A 15,706-nucleotide genomic window follows, 5' to 3' on the forward strand; every position below is an offset into this window, starting at 1 on the left:
GGACTGAAAAAATAGTGAAACAAAAGATTATTACACTTAGAGTTACAGAACTACTGTAGAAACTGAAAGCCAGTTATTTTTATGCATTGGGTAATTACTAGGCTTGCATCCCAGGGAACTACTGAGCTTAGCCCAAATTCCCAGTTGTCTCCAAGTACTCTCTAGTTAAGTGGCTTGCTCAAGGTATACAGTAGGCAACCCTTTACCACAGTAACTACAGCTCACAGCCTTGACCCTCTGTACCAACTGCAAGGTACATTAATCAAAGGGCCAACATGCTGTTTGCATACAGAGGCATAATGTTGGATACACATGCAAGTTTTCCATAACTATTTCATGCACCATATGTGCATGTGTGTATGTGTGTGTGTGGGGCAGGGTTAGGATAATTCTCCAAACCTTGCATGATGGGTTTACATGCTATCAAGCATTCACCTTGTGTGTAGTACTCCAAAGCCCTAATGTCAGAAAGTTCTCTCATGAAGAGGGACGACTCTTTTGATACAGTCATACTGAGGTACCACCCAACAAATTAAACAGAAAGGAAGGCGACAGAATAACAGGGGTAGGCAGGTCTAGAAGTCAGCATTATAGATGTAGAAGAGTGACAGAGTTAGAGTTCATAAAAAAAATCCACAAATAAAGTTAAGCAGCATCATGGAAGCAGCAAAGATTAGCCATCATTTACAATTTATATAGTAGCCCCATTACAGGTTTCAGAATCCCAGCTCCAATACAAGTTACAGGTAAATGCTTAACAAAGGAAATACTAAAGGTTGTCCCAGGAAGAAGGTCTGCAATTCTCAGTCAGACACAGGCACTGTTATACACTAAGCACCATTGTACCTTAAAAGTTGGTACCTCGTTTTACAGCTGCAGTGAGACCCACTAGAAGGATAGGCTACTTACCAGTGCTTTCTGTTTATCAGCAACCATGTATTAGTTGTCTAGCTTTAATGACTTAATAGAGTATTTGAGTAGAGCGCCGGCTAAAAGCAATTTTATCTCTGGACTATACAGCTACAGCCTACACAATAAATTACCATGTGCTTCTTCCAAAGCCACATGCTGTGTAGTTGGAGCACTTCAAGATAAGACAGTATCCGACTCCGAGCATGCTTTCCAAACAGCTTAACTATGAGTTACTAAGGGGAAAAAACATGGTTCATCAAGCCATTCTGAGTGTTATAACTAACCCTTGGGCAGCTGCCTTTTCACACACTTGTCCCAGATTTTTTTTTGTCTTGTTTCAAGTAACTCTGAACCCCTTGGATTATCTACACTGTACTAATTACTCACACAATACATTGCAGGGCCATAAAAATCCTCTCTGTGAAATGTCACTTGCCATCAGCATAAATGCTTACCTCTCCTCTCTGTCCTTGTTCTTCAGCTTTGCTTCCAACTTGTCCTAAAGCTCTGCTAAGGACCGAAATCATATGCCCCTTTTTCCTCTTACTTAGATATGTCTAACTTTACACCTCTCTCCTTTTGTGCCATATCCTCCATTTTTGGTAATTCTGCATTACATTCTTTCTGCCAGCCTATGTTCACTCCATCTGTAAATCTTTAAGAAGTGTATAAAATACTCCAGACTTCAGAAACAGACTTAAAAATGCCTTTAAAATTAAAGGATAACCTTAGCACCTCTAGAATCCATGTCTCATGATGTATACCTTAACATTAATATTAATCACTGTCCCTCCCTGTCATTCTGTCATTTCACAGTGCATAACATGTTTCAGTTTAGGAATGATTATAACTCCTAAATTATTTTCCTTCTGTGTCTTGCTTAAGGTCACTCCATCAAGACTGTGTGTTTTAACTGGTTTACCCTCCAAAGTATGTAAGTGAGTACAGCTCAATACCAGATACTAGCTGCCACTCTCTGCCTACCATACTATTTACAGCAGGTATCTTTGTAGACTGCCTCACTCATCTGTGACTTAAATATAGTTGTCTGATATAGGTGTGTGTGTGTGTGTGTGTGTGTGTGTGTGTGTGTGTGTGTGTGTGTGTGTGTGTGTGTGTGTGCATATATATATATATATATATATATATATATATATATATATATATATATATATATAAAATTTTATCGAAGTCTCATTTCAGTGAAAATGAATTGCCTGAGCACAATTCACTGAAAGTTCACTTCACTGAAAACTCATTCGACTGAAACTCATTTCATCTAAAAAGGAATATGCCCTGTTTCCCACTGTAGTGCAATCCTGGATTTAGTATATATAGTAAGGGGGTGTGGTGGACGTAGCCCCCCCACATAGTTTGTGTATATATTATCTTCTGGAAAGAGTTATTCATTCGACTTGTATGTATCTATGTCTATGGTTTACAACATTTAAAATAGGTGGGGATCTACGCCCACCACAGCCCTCAATGTGGGGAACTGGGCCTTTATAAACCTAGCCAAGCATCCCGATTGTATCCCACAAGTTTATTGCATTAGAGGTTATTTCATGGGAATATGCAAGCTAGGGAACATATACAGTCTGTCTTTGACCATTACAGACTGGGGTATATTTCTGATTTTACATCCCACTTTATACCAAGAACACTTGTCCATCTACCTACTTCACTGAATAAACTAGTTGAAGTTTCAACAAGGTGTCTTTATTGCTCCTACAGGGAGGGCATCAGAGGGAGATAGAGTGTGTCTCCTAGATCTGCTAGCTAAAGTGATTTTATCTGGACTAATCAATTGTACTCTGTGCCAACATCAAGGACTAGGATCACTATTATCCAGTCAAAATGGCTATTAAAGTGGAGGAGCATCCGGAAACCTCTGACAAAAGCATTTGGAAAGAAAAGCCCTTATTTTTGGTGCCAGAAATCTGATTAGCAGCGAGCAAGTATGTACTTCTTGAGCAGCAGATTGTGGCTACTTACTGACCCTTGTTGTAAACTGGAAGGTAAACAGGTGATATACTAATATACTAGTAACTGTATGCAGAGCCAGGATCTGTGAGAATAAAAAGTCCTCCCCTCTGAACTGAGAAAAAAAAAAAAAAGTCTTCTTTTTAAATTTATAGCAAACCACTTACTATAAATGTTACATGCAATCTGCTACATTCTAAATACAAGAACACAATCCATCACTAAAAGTTACATAACACAGCAGTCACATACAGTCCAATTTCTTTTATTTTTGGTCCATAGTATCGGTGTCGCAGATAAATTGTTTTTAGCACAAGGCCTTCATCACTATCTACTCTGTTCAGGCCAAAAAGACTGACTTATATAACCTCCTAATGAAGTCATCATCAAACAGTGACCAGCACATGCAAAATAAACCCCAGCACACGCAAAATAAACCACAAAGTATGTAAATAAATATCAAAATAAATACATCATTGCATAAATACAACATATATAAATCCAGGATATGAACAAATATAGCAGTGAGTGAATTTATAAACACTTAAAAAATGTTATCCTAAAAATGTTCATTTAAACAAAGCATCCAAAATGACAAACCATTGTTTATTTTTTTTAATTATTTTTTTTAGTCCAAAATCTGTTGCCAGTCTAATTTAGACCTTTTATAGATATTCTAGCTATCTCTGTAAACTTAAAAGAAGCACTAGGGTGCTTAGACATGTTTAAAAAGAGAACTTGTTTGTTGCTACATCTAATAATGTCCCTAAGATGTTCAGAGATTCTTGTTTTAAAACTTTTAGAAGTTTTCCTTACATAGAACACTAAACATGTATATGCTGCTAAATAAATCATCCATTCACTCAAACATGTAATTAAGCCACGACTATCAAAAACTTTAGATGTATTAACATAAAAAAGGTTTTATTTTGTTTACTACATTACAGGCTACACAATGACTACATGGCAAGTGCCACCGTAAGGCTTCTTCCTGTAGGTTCAACTGATTGGGGGCTTTCACATATTCAATAGCCTGTTTATGATGATTAAACCATTTGTTCATAGGTGTGTACTAGGCTAATGGCCCTGGAGCTTTTACAAACCTAGCTCATAGAAGTGCCCTGGCATCGTGCAGCCCAACATTAGTTCCCAGTGCCTCTATCAAGTAGAGCCACTGGAGTGATCCCCGGGGTGAACTTTCTATTTCCCATCCACTCATCAAGATTTCTCTTGAAGAGGGCCAGTGAGCTGCTCTGCTTGACATGTATGGGAAGTCTATTCCAGAGCATGGGTAGTCTTTGGGTTATGAACCTGTTCCTCCAGCATGTTCTGTTGATTGTGGTAATGAAGTTGAGATCTCTGGAGTGTGTGGTGTGGAGGGATTGGGATTTCTTTAGATGTAGCATTTCTAACAGAGCTGGGTCAGACATGGCTTTGTAAGTCAAGCATAGATTGCCTCTTAGTATACGATATGAGACACAGAACAGCTGGAGTTTTTTGAGTCTGTCCATGTAGGACATATGTTTAAGGCCTAGGATCCTCTTTGTGAAGTACTTTTGTGACCTTTCCAGCTGTTGCATGTGTCTAGTGAGGTACATACCAAATGGGGCATTATACTCAATGACTGGCCAAATGAGGGAAGAGTAGAGAGAGATGATGACCTCTTTTCCCGTGGGTAGAAATAGCCAAGTAATTGTTATAGCTAGGCTTGTATAGGCCCTAGGGTCAATAGCCTAGTACCAACCTATGAACCTATGCAAAACCCTTGGTAATGAGATGTACCACATAGAAGGACTTTCTGACCACAGTAGCAATGTGGTGGTTGAAGGGGAGGTTGCTCTCAACCTGTGTCACCAGATCTCTTATAACACCTTCAGTGTTCAGTGGGCTCCCATCGATGTGGTAATTAGCGGGAAATACGTTTTTCCAAAAGGGTATGACAACGCATTTTTTGGCATTAAGCTCAAGGCCATGGTTTCGACACCAGTCATTGGTCTCCGTGAGGCCTTTCTGTACAATGTCTACATCACTTGGGGAGTTAATAATGGCTCCCAGCTTGTAGTCATCTGCGAACTTGGTCAGCCAGAGTCCCTCCATGTTGGCCTGGAGTTCTGAGAAGTAGATGCCAAACAGGAGAGGACCCAGGACCGATCCCTGTGGGACTCCACTCGTGACTGGTCAGCTAATTTCACACTGTGGGTTCTATCTGTGAGGCAGTTTGCAACCCACCTAATGATATAGGGGTTGGTGCCTAGTTTGGTGATTTTATCAATAATTCCTGAGTGGGGAGTGGTATTAAAGACCTTGGCCAGATCGAGGTAGGCTGCATGAACTGCCTTGCCCTTATCCATAGCTCTGATGACTGACTCAAATAAGTCAACCAGGTTGAGCAGGCATGATCTACCTTTCACAAAACCAAATTGAGTGGGATCTAGAGTTTGGAGATTCCCTATATCCTTGTTAATTAGGTCCACGATGATGCGCTCCATAGCCTTACATATCAGACTCGCCAGGCTAATGGGCAGATATTTCGCAGGGTCTGTAGTTGCTCCCCCTTTATGGAGAGGGATGACTGTAGCAGTGTGCTATTCAGTAGGGAAAAAGCCTGAGGTGAGGCTGTGATTGAACAGGGCATACCGATGTGGTACCGGTTCACATTGTAGTTCATGTAGAACACATCCAGGGTTATTGTCGGGTCCCATGGAAGCTGCATTCTTGGCCTTGGACAATGCAGCTTTAACTTATGCTGCAGTAATGCTGGGTGCCTAGCACTCCTCCAGTATTGTGATTGGTACTTTAGGGGGGGAGAGAGGGGTAAAGTTGGCACTGAATCTGTCGGCCAGTGTGTTGGCAATATCTGTTGGCTCAGTATAGGAAGTACCATTGTGCAGTAACTCAGAGCAAACCTGGGTATTGCCATGGAGATTCTCGGATATAACTATAGAAGGCTTTGTGTTTTTTTTTTAGTGTCTGCCACAATTCTGCCTTCATAGCTGGCTTTAGAGGTTTTGATGAGGGATCCCAACTTTTTGTTGAGGATAACAAGGGAGTTTTTCCAGTCTTGGGACTTCACCTTTTTCTACAACAGTTTCTTCCTTCTATTGTAGAGTTTGTTAATGGGAGGGGACCACCAGATTGGCTTACTTTTTTTGGAGGAGAGCATCTTAGTTCTGTTGGGTGTGGCTAATTCCATGCATTTATGTACGTGTTCCTATAGTGCACTGGTGTATGACTCAGCAGTCATGCATCTATTTTCCATTGACATGGGTGCTGTGAAGTTTGCCACCTCTGTTTTTAGGAGCTCAAAGTCAGCTTTGGAGAAGTTTTTCATGGTGGTTACCTTTGTGGGGGATGGGGGTGAGATGTGGATTTCCATGGTGATCAGTTTGCAGTCATATCTAACCAGGGAGAAACTGACTATTGGTGTAGAGCAATGGTTGCCCATGTTAGTAATAAGCAGGTCAAAGATGTTGCTTCCTCTAGTGGGGGTGAGAATGAGCTGTTCCAAGGCACTGGAATTGATGAATTCCAGGAAGAGTTGAGCCAGTGTATTGGTGCATGAGTAGTTTTCCCAATTGATGGAGGAGTAGTTGAAGTTACGGAGTATGAAAGTGTTGGGTTGGACCCTAATATTTTCCAGGGTGCTTAGGAACGTGGAGTGAGAGTCTTGGAAAATGGTTGGGGACCTACAGCAGGCTACAACCTGAATTACTGTCTTACCCAATGTTAGTTGTACCTGAAGTATCTCAGATGTGTTATGCTGGGCTACTAGTCTGGAGGTGTGCATATCCTTTATGAATATGGAGACACCACCACCTTTGGAGCTTCAGTCCATGTTCTGGGGCCAAAAACTGTGTAATGAGTTATCACCTAGTAGCACTGGGGTGCTTTTTGCTGCTTTAAACCAGGTCTCCGTTACAGCACAAATGTCGATGTTCTCCATTTTTAGGAGTGTTTTGAGCAAGTGCATCTTGAGATTTAGACTTCAAGCATTAAGCAGCATGACCCTCAGATTGCATTTATTTATAGCAGTTATGGTGGTAATTTGGTCTTTGGAACATCGCCTAAAAAAGGCACTATAGGGGTGGCAAGAGCCTTATCCAGTATCCGGAAACCCAGGTGTGACAGATGCAGGCCCTTTCTGGCAAAGCACTGAGGTCTGTCAGTCATGTCATCCCAAGCAGACAGATACTGGATCCACTTAGAATGACACCAGAAACTTAGCTAATTGTTGAAGTCAATCATTTTCTGCTTGTACTGTAGTATCATTCTGGGTGACGGTAAGATGCTGCTCAGGGGTAGGATCATGGGCCACATAATCCAAACGCTCCTCCATGTCTCTTTTCATGTAGTCCAGGGAGGTGCATCTCAGGTCATTCACACCCACATGGACAGTGACAGAGTCATACTTATGTACTTGTTGTGGAGTGACCTGAGTGTATGTGTTATGTGTTGGATTCTGGCACCCGATAGACAGCTGACTGTTACCTTCTCCTTATTCAACCTAGTGAGTGGGACATCAGTGTGCCTCACTATCTAGTCACCTATGATTAGTGTACTGGGCAAGTTGTTTTGCATTAAGGGCTTAGGTTGAGGGATACACTGTGTAGGTGAGCTATGTGTCTTGTGGTTTGTGCTGTGTTGTGGTGGTTGAGTGCATTTCTGCCTTGGAGGTCTCTGCTATTTGGGTAGATTTCTATTGAGAGCTTCCGCAAAGGTGGGTGTGTGGTTTGTGTTTTTATGTGACAGCTGTGATGGTGGGTGTTCTGGAGGGCTATGTGTTGCATGTGGTGTGGTGCAGGTGTTGACCTTCTCCTCTTGACCAGCTATTCTGGTCTTGGCTTGAGAGTGCATGGCTTCCATTCTGGATATATAAGTGCATCTCTCACAAGTCTGAGTGTTGGGAGGTAAGAGGAGAGGGTTGTCTGTGTGCATGAGGCAGTTGCTGCACTGCCTCAGAATGCCCAAGTTCACCAGGTTAATAGGAGAAAGCACAAAGAACTGACCTTTAGACATGTCAGGAGGGATGGTCATTATTGCTAAGTACTGGAGCTGTTTCCTTATATAGTCCCTTTACAGGAAAAGTGTAACTCAAGGTGTCTGAGTCTGTACAGAGCACTGCCAAGCACTTGAGGTGAAACTAATATGTAGACCCTGAAAACAGTTTTTCCTTTTCTGTATGTAAATCTGCAATGATTGGTAAAATTTCTGCCAGTTCTTGTTCCAAGAATGTCCCAATAGTTAAGTATCAGAAATGCTAGTACTTTGTCATCTGACCCAAAAGTGGTGACACAATCTAATATTCGATTTTTCAATATATTCCAGTAATCCACTATTAACTTTCTGATCAGTCCTTTCTTTCACTGCCTTAATTCAACTACTCTTATAAACATTTCTGCCAATCATCACTGGAGGAACATATTTTCTTTGTAAGGGATTGTGAAAAAGTAATATTGTTTAGAAAATGTCTGGGATTCATGCTATTAGCTTCTAAAAGAGTTTTTATGGAATAGTTTCCTGAATACTGATATTCTTATTGCATTATCTTGATTTTCAGTCACCTGTACATATAAAAAAGCCAGTATACTAATGGCATTCAAAGCTAAAATGTATGTCCCAGTTATACTATTTAAATAATCCACAAATTCATGAAGAAAGATCAGACCTGATAGCCATACCAGCCAAGAATCATCCAAACATCTGTAGCACATATCAATAGTGCAGATATAGATACTGTGGCTGGTAGTATAGATAAACTATTCTTCTACGTATGCCATAGTTATGTTGGCATAGATAAGTGAAAATAAAACACCCACAGCCATCCCCTTCAATTGTAAAAAGCAATTATCATCAAAATAAAGCATATTTTTAGTGCAAACATATTTTGTAAGGCACAGAAGAAATGTATTAAAACCCAGACTATACAACAGAGTTCTCTGTACCCAAAATTCTACAGCCAACAACCCTGCCCAATGTGGTAAACTGGTACAGAGTGAATTAACATCTAACCTACACAAATAAAGCATTTTCATCTGTAAATCATCCTTAAGTTTAAGTAATTCAGTTGTATCTTGTATTCTAGATCTAATATAAGCTTAAAGTGGTGTACTTCATTAGAAATTCTGAAAGTGGCTCCACAAGTGACCCTTTCTCTGACACTGTTGGCTTTCCTGGGGGCTTTAACAGAGTTTGTATGGGTTTTAGACAGCATATAAAATATCTGAATCTGCCATTCATCTTTGATGCTCTCCAAAGCCATTTATTGATTAATACCCTCAGACCATCAAAATTTATCTATTTCCTTTTTAAATTTCCAAGAAGATCCAATAGCATTTTATGGTAACATGTTGCATCTTGTAACTATAAATATACCTCCTGTTTGTATACAAATGTGCCCCACAATACAACTGGCCCATCCTTATCAGCTTGATTTATAACTATATTCTTATTATCAGAAAGATGTTTTAGTTGTACTTACTGTAATAGATATATGTAAAACATGGTCACTTAGTAGCTATCAAGTTAAGCAGTAGTGGGAGAGGATATCATGCAGGCAAAAGTAACTTTCCTTTGCATAATAACTTATGCAGTTTAACATCTGTCCCAATAATGTAAAAGAACCAAATTTTAGGTGTTAACTTCACAACACTTAAAACTGATTTATCATACAGCATGCAAAAAATATTTTTTCAGATGATGAAATGAAGGTTTGGACTCCCCACACATCTTCTGTTAAACTTCAGCTTTTGAGTTTCTCACTCCTATTCTGCTGAGGAAATTGTTTCAAGACAGAACACATTTCCATGCTTTTCAGAACACCTTTCAATTACAAGGTTCAAAACAAATTAATTAATTGTAAAAATACAGTAGCTGCACTTGTCTTTATAAAATAATCTACTTCCTTAGACAAAGCAAACTTCATGCTTTGTTTAGATTAGTTTATTCTTCACTTGTGTTAATTAACTACTAGTACCTCCTCTTTGATAAAATTGTTGTATTTGCATTTTTAAGTTTTGTCATGCATCCATCCATCCACAATCCCTTTTTCTCATTTTTGCACATGGGGTTGGGGTGTCACTTCAACACTGAATCATCTAGAGCCAATGTCCTGCTATGTCTCATTTGTAAGGCTCACAAATAATTGCTCTCTCTGTAAGTCATGTTTTGTTGCTATCAGTCACTGTTTACTGTTATGATATATACTTGTTATAATATGATCAAACCAAGCTGTACTTCCTGTATTTCATTTCACCACACATGGAACATGAGGTAGTTCTACAACATCTAAACATTTAGTTTCCTAAAGCATGCCTAAAGTAGACTTCTATGCCTACTGTACTCTGCTTGTCATTAAATAAAGAAAAAAGTCCATCAATCTTCAGTTTTCTGGACCTAGATGTCAGTAAGTCATTTACTTAATGACTCATGACTTCTGGCATGTAGTCATGCATTTTTTCCTTCCTAAAGCAAACGTAATGGCACTGCAGTACTCCCAGTAGATGCATGGGTTTGCTGCAATATGATTCTAGCTATGTGATAACTCATTACAATTTCTGGTAATTTACTGCTATCCCACCATAGGTTTGGCTCTATTACCTTTGCATCGTCCTCGGTGTATAATGCTCAGTGAAGAGTCCCGGCATTTGGCTCTCTGGTAATCACAATTTGATTCATAAGTCCTGCCATCAGATGCACAGACTGGCTTCAATTGTGTTCTGGTGCAGTGGACATTGCACTGAGGGTCCCGCTCCCGATCACCAATCAGTAACTGTTAGGGAAGGAAAAAACACTAATTAGCATGTGTGAGAGTTCAGAAAGCAGTTACACTTAAATCAGTGCTTGTAATCTTAAAGAAATGCTGATAAATCTCTCTTCTACACCTCCAACAGTCTTTTTCTTAAAACAGAACAAATTGTAGGACTGCTTCCTTTGTCTGCAAAGTATTAAAGCAGTTAGAAATCTGAGTTACAACTCCTTTCAGACTCCTTTTAATTTGGTTTCGGTAGCAGGAAAACTGGTGCTATTACATCTGAAAAAAAAAAGTCTGGCAATTAGCAGAGAGGATTCTCTGTGCTAATTGCCAGGCTGTTTTCTCCCACATTCCAAAGACATGCAGTAGGTGGATTGGAAACTCTAAAGTGGTGACAGGTGTGAGTGTGCATGTGAGAGTATGGTATGGAAGAACAGCCGCAGCATGTTGGCCACCTGGCGGTGTGAACCTTGGTTCTAGATGGTTGTCAACATTGAACTAACACCCCAACCCCGAGTGCAAAACTGGGAAAAAAGGATTGTGGATGGATGGAATTAGCACAGAAGATTACGGAGATTACGGCTTTGAGCTGTTAATGAGCTGCTTCCTATAGTGAAGGATACGGGGTTTGTTTGATTCTTTTCAACTTCATTTGCCTACTGAGTGACCTGACTAAGACACGTAATCAAACAGTGCTCCTGAAAAGAGATATGTGTGCCCTGTTAGCTTACCCAGTTAACAAGTAAATGAAAACAGTTTTAATAAGTCTTGCTGCTGTGGTGCAGCGGGATAATGCCGCAAATATCCTTCAGTTGACCGATGAATGATTAGTGGACACAGGAGCTGGACTGAGCAGGAGGATGGGTGAGTGTCATGCAGCTCTCCTATCCTGGGCAGGAGGAAGGTGGCTTGGCTCACTGCATGGGTCGCATTTGGTGCAGCCCAGACCTGACAAACTGTTGCAGCATAGCCATATAGGTCAGGCAATAGTCATGCAGGGAAGCGTTCACACTCCTCCTCTAAATACTGGCAGGTATAGCATTCACTGGAAGCCACTGAGGGGTTGTATGAGCTCCAGGGAGAAGTAGATGAGGTCCTAATGTATTCATAGATGATGGCCCCTTGACTGACTCATTGGTGAAGAATAAGATACCAAATGACTGGACAGATAGATCACAGGGGACTGATGTTAAGTAGGTAGAAGGGTTAAAAAAATTATTATTTGAGGCTTCGGTCCAGAGGTAACATGGAGTCATAGTAAAAAGTTCATTCTAGTTGAATATGTTCAGCTTGGAGCCGCATAATCCACATAGTTTCTATATGTTTAGTATGACTCTTTAAATCACCTACTCTATTACTCATATATACTAGTTCAATAACTAACTAGTTTTTAGCTGATAAAGAATATGGTTTAAATGATAAAATTTCCCTCAAACCTTTCCTTTTAGATAGACCATTGACACATTGATTTATATATATATATATATATATATATATATATATATATATACACACACACACACACACACACACACACACACACACACACACACACACACACACACACACACACACACATATCTTTTATATGATTGATAGTTGTAAACATTAATTGTGTTATATATGTAGTATTTTATGTCTACTAGTTTTTTAAAATATTTTATATGTCCAATTGGGTTGATTAAGTGTTTCCATGATCTCATTGGTTGTCTCTTTTTTAAAAATCAAAGCATTGTATCTGTTTTTTATGTCTGAAGAAGCATTCTGTCTAGACGTGAAAGCACTCACTTCTTATGTCTCAATAAAGAATTTTAGCCTTCACATGGTGTCATTGTCAGAGTACATTTATTGGATATATATTTCTTCTCACAGAGTGACTTTATCCTTGTGTTTTTATGTGTTTACTCGTGAATCCTGAATTCTTCCAAGATGTGCCATAGTGATAGTCTATGTTTACAGTCAAAGGCTTTTTTGAAGTCCACAAAGTTGACAATGACTGGTTTCTTCCAAGCTGTTGCTTTTTCTATCATTTGTCTTAGTGCAAATATCTGGTCAGTGCAGGATTGACCATATCTAAATCCAGCCTGTTCCAGTCTGAGTTTGTCATCAACTGCTCCTTTCAGTCTAGTCAGTAATACACTGGTGAAAACTTTGTCTAGGACTGACAACAATGTGATTCCATGCTAATCTGTGCAGTCTTTAGCTGAGTTAGCAGTTATTGCAGCTCAAAGAAGGGGAATCTAAGTTTGGGTGTACTTTAGGAAGATGGGTGTCCCAATTCTCAGAAAATATTACTACATCATCCATGTAGGCTGCTGCTTAATCACTAGAGCTACTGAGTGTAACACTTGCCACAAAGAGTTTGTCTTTCTACCTGTATTATAAAGCATTCCCTTCAACTCCTTGTACACATATTACTTCAGTTTTATGCTTATTTGTTTTATGTTGGCCAACATATTGTGCTCTCAGTAATGTAATCATGCTACCTGAATCCAACCTTTACATTTTGATTCCTCATATCACAACATTATGCTTTAGAAGTTTGGTAACACAGTGAAAGGAAATGGTTTCTACAATTCTGTTAATTAAAATTTCAGCATTATCACATTCCAGAGGTATACTTTCAGGTTCAGTTTATTGGTTAGCATTTACAGTTTTACAGGAATAGTACTGTTGTCATTAACTGGGCAGTACTTGGCTATATACCTTTTTTAGAACATATAAAACAAACCAACTCATATGGTAATATTTTCTCCTTGATTACAAGCAGACAAATGTTTAGGTGAAGACTTAACTGTTAGTCTTTTGTGCATGCAGACATTCTGCTAACACAACTAACTGTTAAAAATCTGGAATACTGCCTTTCTTCTTCTGCTAACATAATAAGCTGTTAAGAAAACTACTAAGGTGTGCCCTCTTACATTTGTCTTTAGCTAAGCTTTATAAAATGTTACTTACATTACTTACATGACATTATTGATTCGTGCCAGTTTGTCCATGCTGAGTATCTAATTGTAAAACCTAAGAGAGACTGAGCTTCAGGTGGAGTTCCATCCCTTGACAAAATATTAGTTTCTGGTAGTCACATACATTAGCATCTTCCACATCCCTAAATGCTTTTAGGTAACTCCAAGCCAAATAGCACTCATACTTTTGAACAACTCGTCCACTTTGTTTAAAATCCATGACAATTAAAATAATATACAAGATATAATCTACTGCTAAGTTTATTAAAGAGACATCTGTCAGAATATAGATGTTGCTCTAAAAGTGGCATGCAGGAAGCAGGATTTCAACATATGCTGTGGCCATGCAACAAAGTCCAGTTAAGTTGTGAAATCATTTATTCTCTGGTGGTCACTGAACTGGGTATGAAAATCCATTTCAGAAGGAATTCTTGTCTGTTGGCCATCTTGCATTCTGAAACTAACTCAAGACATTGAGCATGCAATAAAACTAATAGCATTACTGTCTAATTCAACTAATGAGGATACAAAGATGGCAAACTCTATCACAAATCATTTATAAGAGAAACGGAGATTAGTGACAGCAGGAAGAAGAGGATGTGGGAGGAAGGTGTGACTCGTCTTCTCACAGCCCTGTGTACCTTTGTGGTAAAGATCATAGTAATGTGAAGTGACTCCTTGTTTAACTCCCTCTTCATCATGACTGTTATTTCTTAAATATAAGCTCTTCTCCTTTAGTTTTTTGTTACCCCTGCCTCTTGAGCTTAACTCACTTTGCTTCATCATTTTTGCCCTGTCGCTCATAATTTGATTTTCTGGTAAACCACTGAGGATTACAGTCGGGCAGTCAATAATGCCAGTCTATAGAGTTTCACATCACCTGTTGTTCTCATGTTGATACACAATCTATTGTTTTATTAACTTTTTAAGTAAATTAGAGCAATATTTAAAATTTGTCCTTGATTTTGGGCCCTTAATTTTTGAACAAAAAATTGAGATGTATCCGTTAACTTGTGGTTCTGTGAAAGCAATGCTGTCTTCTTTTTGTTTCTTACCATTTTCTTGCTTGTTTATTTATTTATTCATTTATTTACTGTTTGATAACTGGGTTGATGGTCTGGTCTACTGACCCTTTGTGTCCATGACCTAGGAATCAAGAAGCAACAGGATGAGAGAAATATATTGTATGTAGTATAACATCTACATACAACATTAAATAGACACATTAATAACAGCTAACATTTCAGAGTAAAATTCAACAAATTCCCCATCAGTAGTAGTAACTAAAAAGTAAAGGCATACTGTAATATTTGTCTTTTATGATTATAAAGCATTAGGACACTAGCTAAGCTTTTTGGTTGCAGTATTTTACAGTGCCAAACCTTCTTGTATACTGTTAAAATGCAGTCTATTAAGTCATATAAGAGTTTAACCCGAGTCACAGAAGCATTTGCATTTGGATTCTGCTTTCAGATGTTCTTTTAGAGTATCTTTAAAAAAGCTTTAATGTGTTTTGATTTGTAACACTGGGAGGTAACTGGTTCCAGGATGTTGATCCCAGTCTGAGACTGTTGTAGGGGGAATTTCTGAATCCATAGCTGTAATCTTGTTTGAGAAGTTTCATTTTAAGAGGTGAGCAGTAGCTCTGATTTAATACTTTGAATATCAGTACACTCAGGAGTAATGTAGCTCTCTCAGTCACTGATACCCATTTGGATTTTTCAAGTAACTGGTAGTGTTGCAAAAGCCCATCTGCTAAAAGGATAAATTTGCAGACTTTATTTTCTATAATCTGTACTGTGCTGTATTTTTGACTGAATGCAATATTAGTAGTGGGAGGCCATATTTCCAATTTGGTATTACAGATTTTTGCTTATGGCTAATCTGGCTGTAGGAGAGAACAGATGGTGGATTCTGCCACAGAATTTAATTGAGAACGTTATCAGTGATACTATCTGTAAGAGTATTAAAACTGAGAGAGGAGTCAAGAGTTAGGCCCAGATACCGCTGTTTAATGACATTTGGTATACTCTTCCCTTTGTTATCAATTATTTGGATGGTGGAGACAACAGTCACTTTCTTGGCTGAAGCAAAA

The 15,706-nt window shown here is 39.0% G+C and overlaps 1 protein-coding gene across 5 annotated transcripts in view; it reads right to left on the reverse strand.

Moving 5' to 3' along the window:
* SMOC1 (SPARC related modular calcium binding 1) overlaps positions 1-15,706 on the reverse strand; it is a 1,430,756-nt gene that overhangs the window by 1,089,154 nt on the left and 325,896 nt on the right. For all 5 annotated transcript variants that reach the window (XM_044074027.1, XM_044074032.1, XM_044074030.1 and 2 more), the window contains exon 2: positions 10,492-10,663. In XM_044074027.1, the coding sequence (XP_043929962.1) occupies positions 10,492-10,663 (172 nt within the window). The remainder of the gene's footprint in view (positions 1-10,491; positions 10,664-15,706) is intronic.

Source organism: Protopterus annectens, chromosome 6.part0, assembly GCF_019279795.1.
Source record: "Protopterus annectens isolate FY-2018-M chromosome 6.part0, PAN1.0, whole genome shotgun sequence".
Classification (NCBI taxonomy): Eukaryota; Metazoa; Chordata; order Ceratodontiformes; family Protopteridae; genus Protopterus; species Protopterus annectens.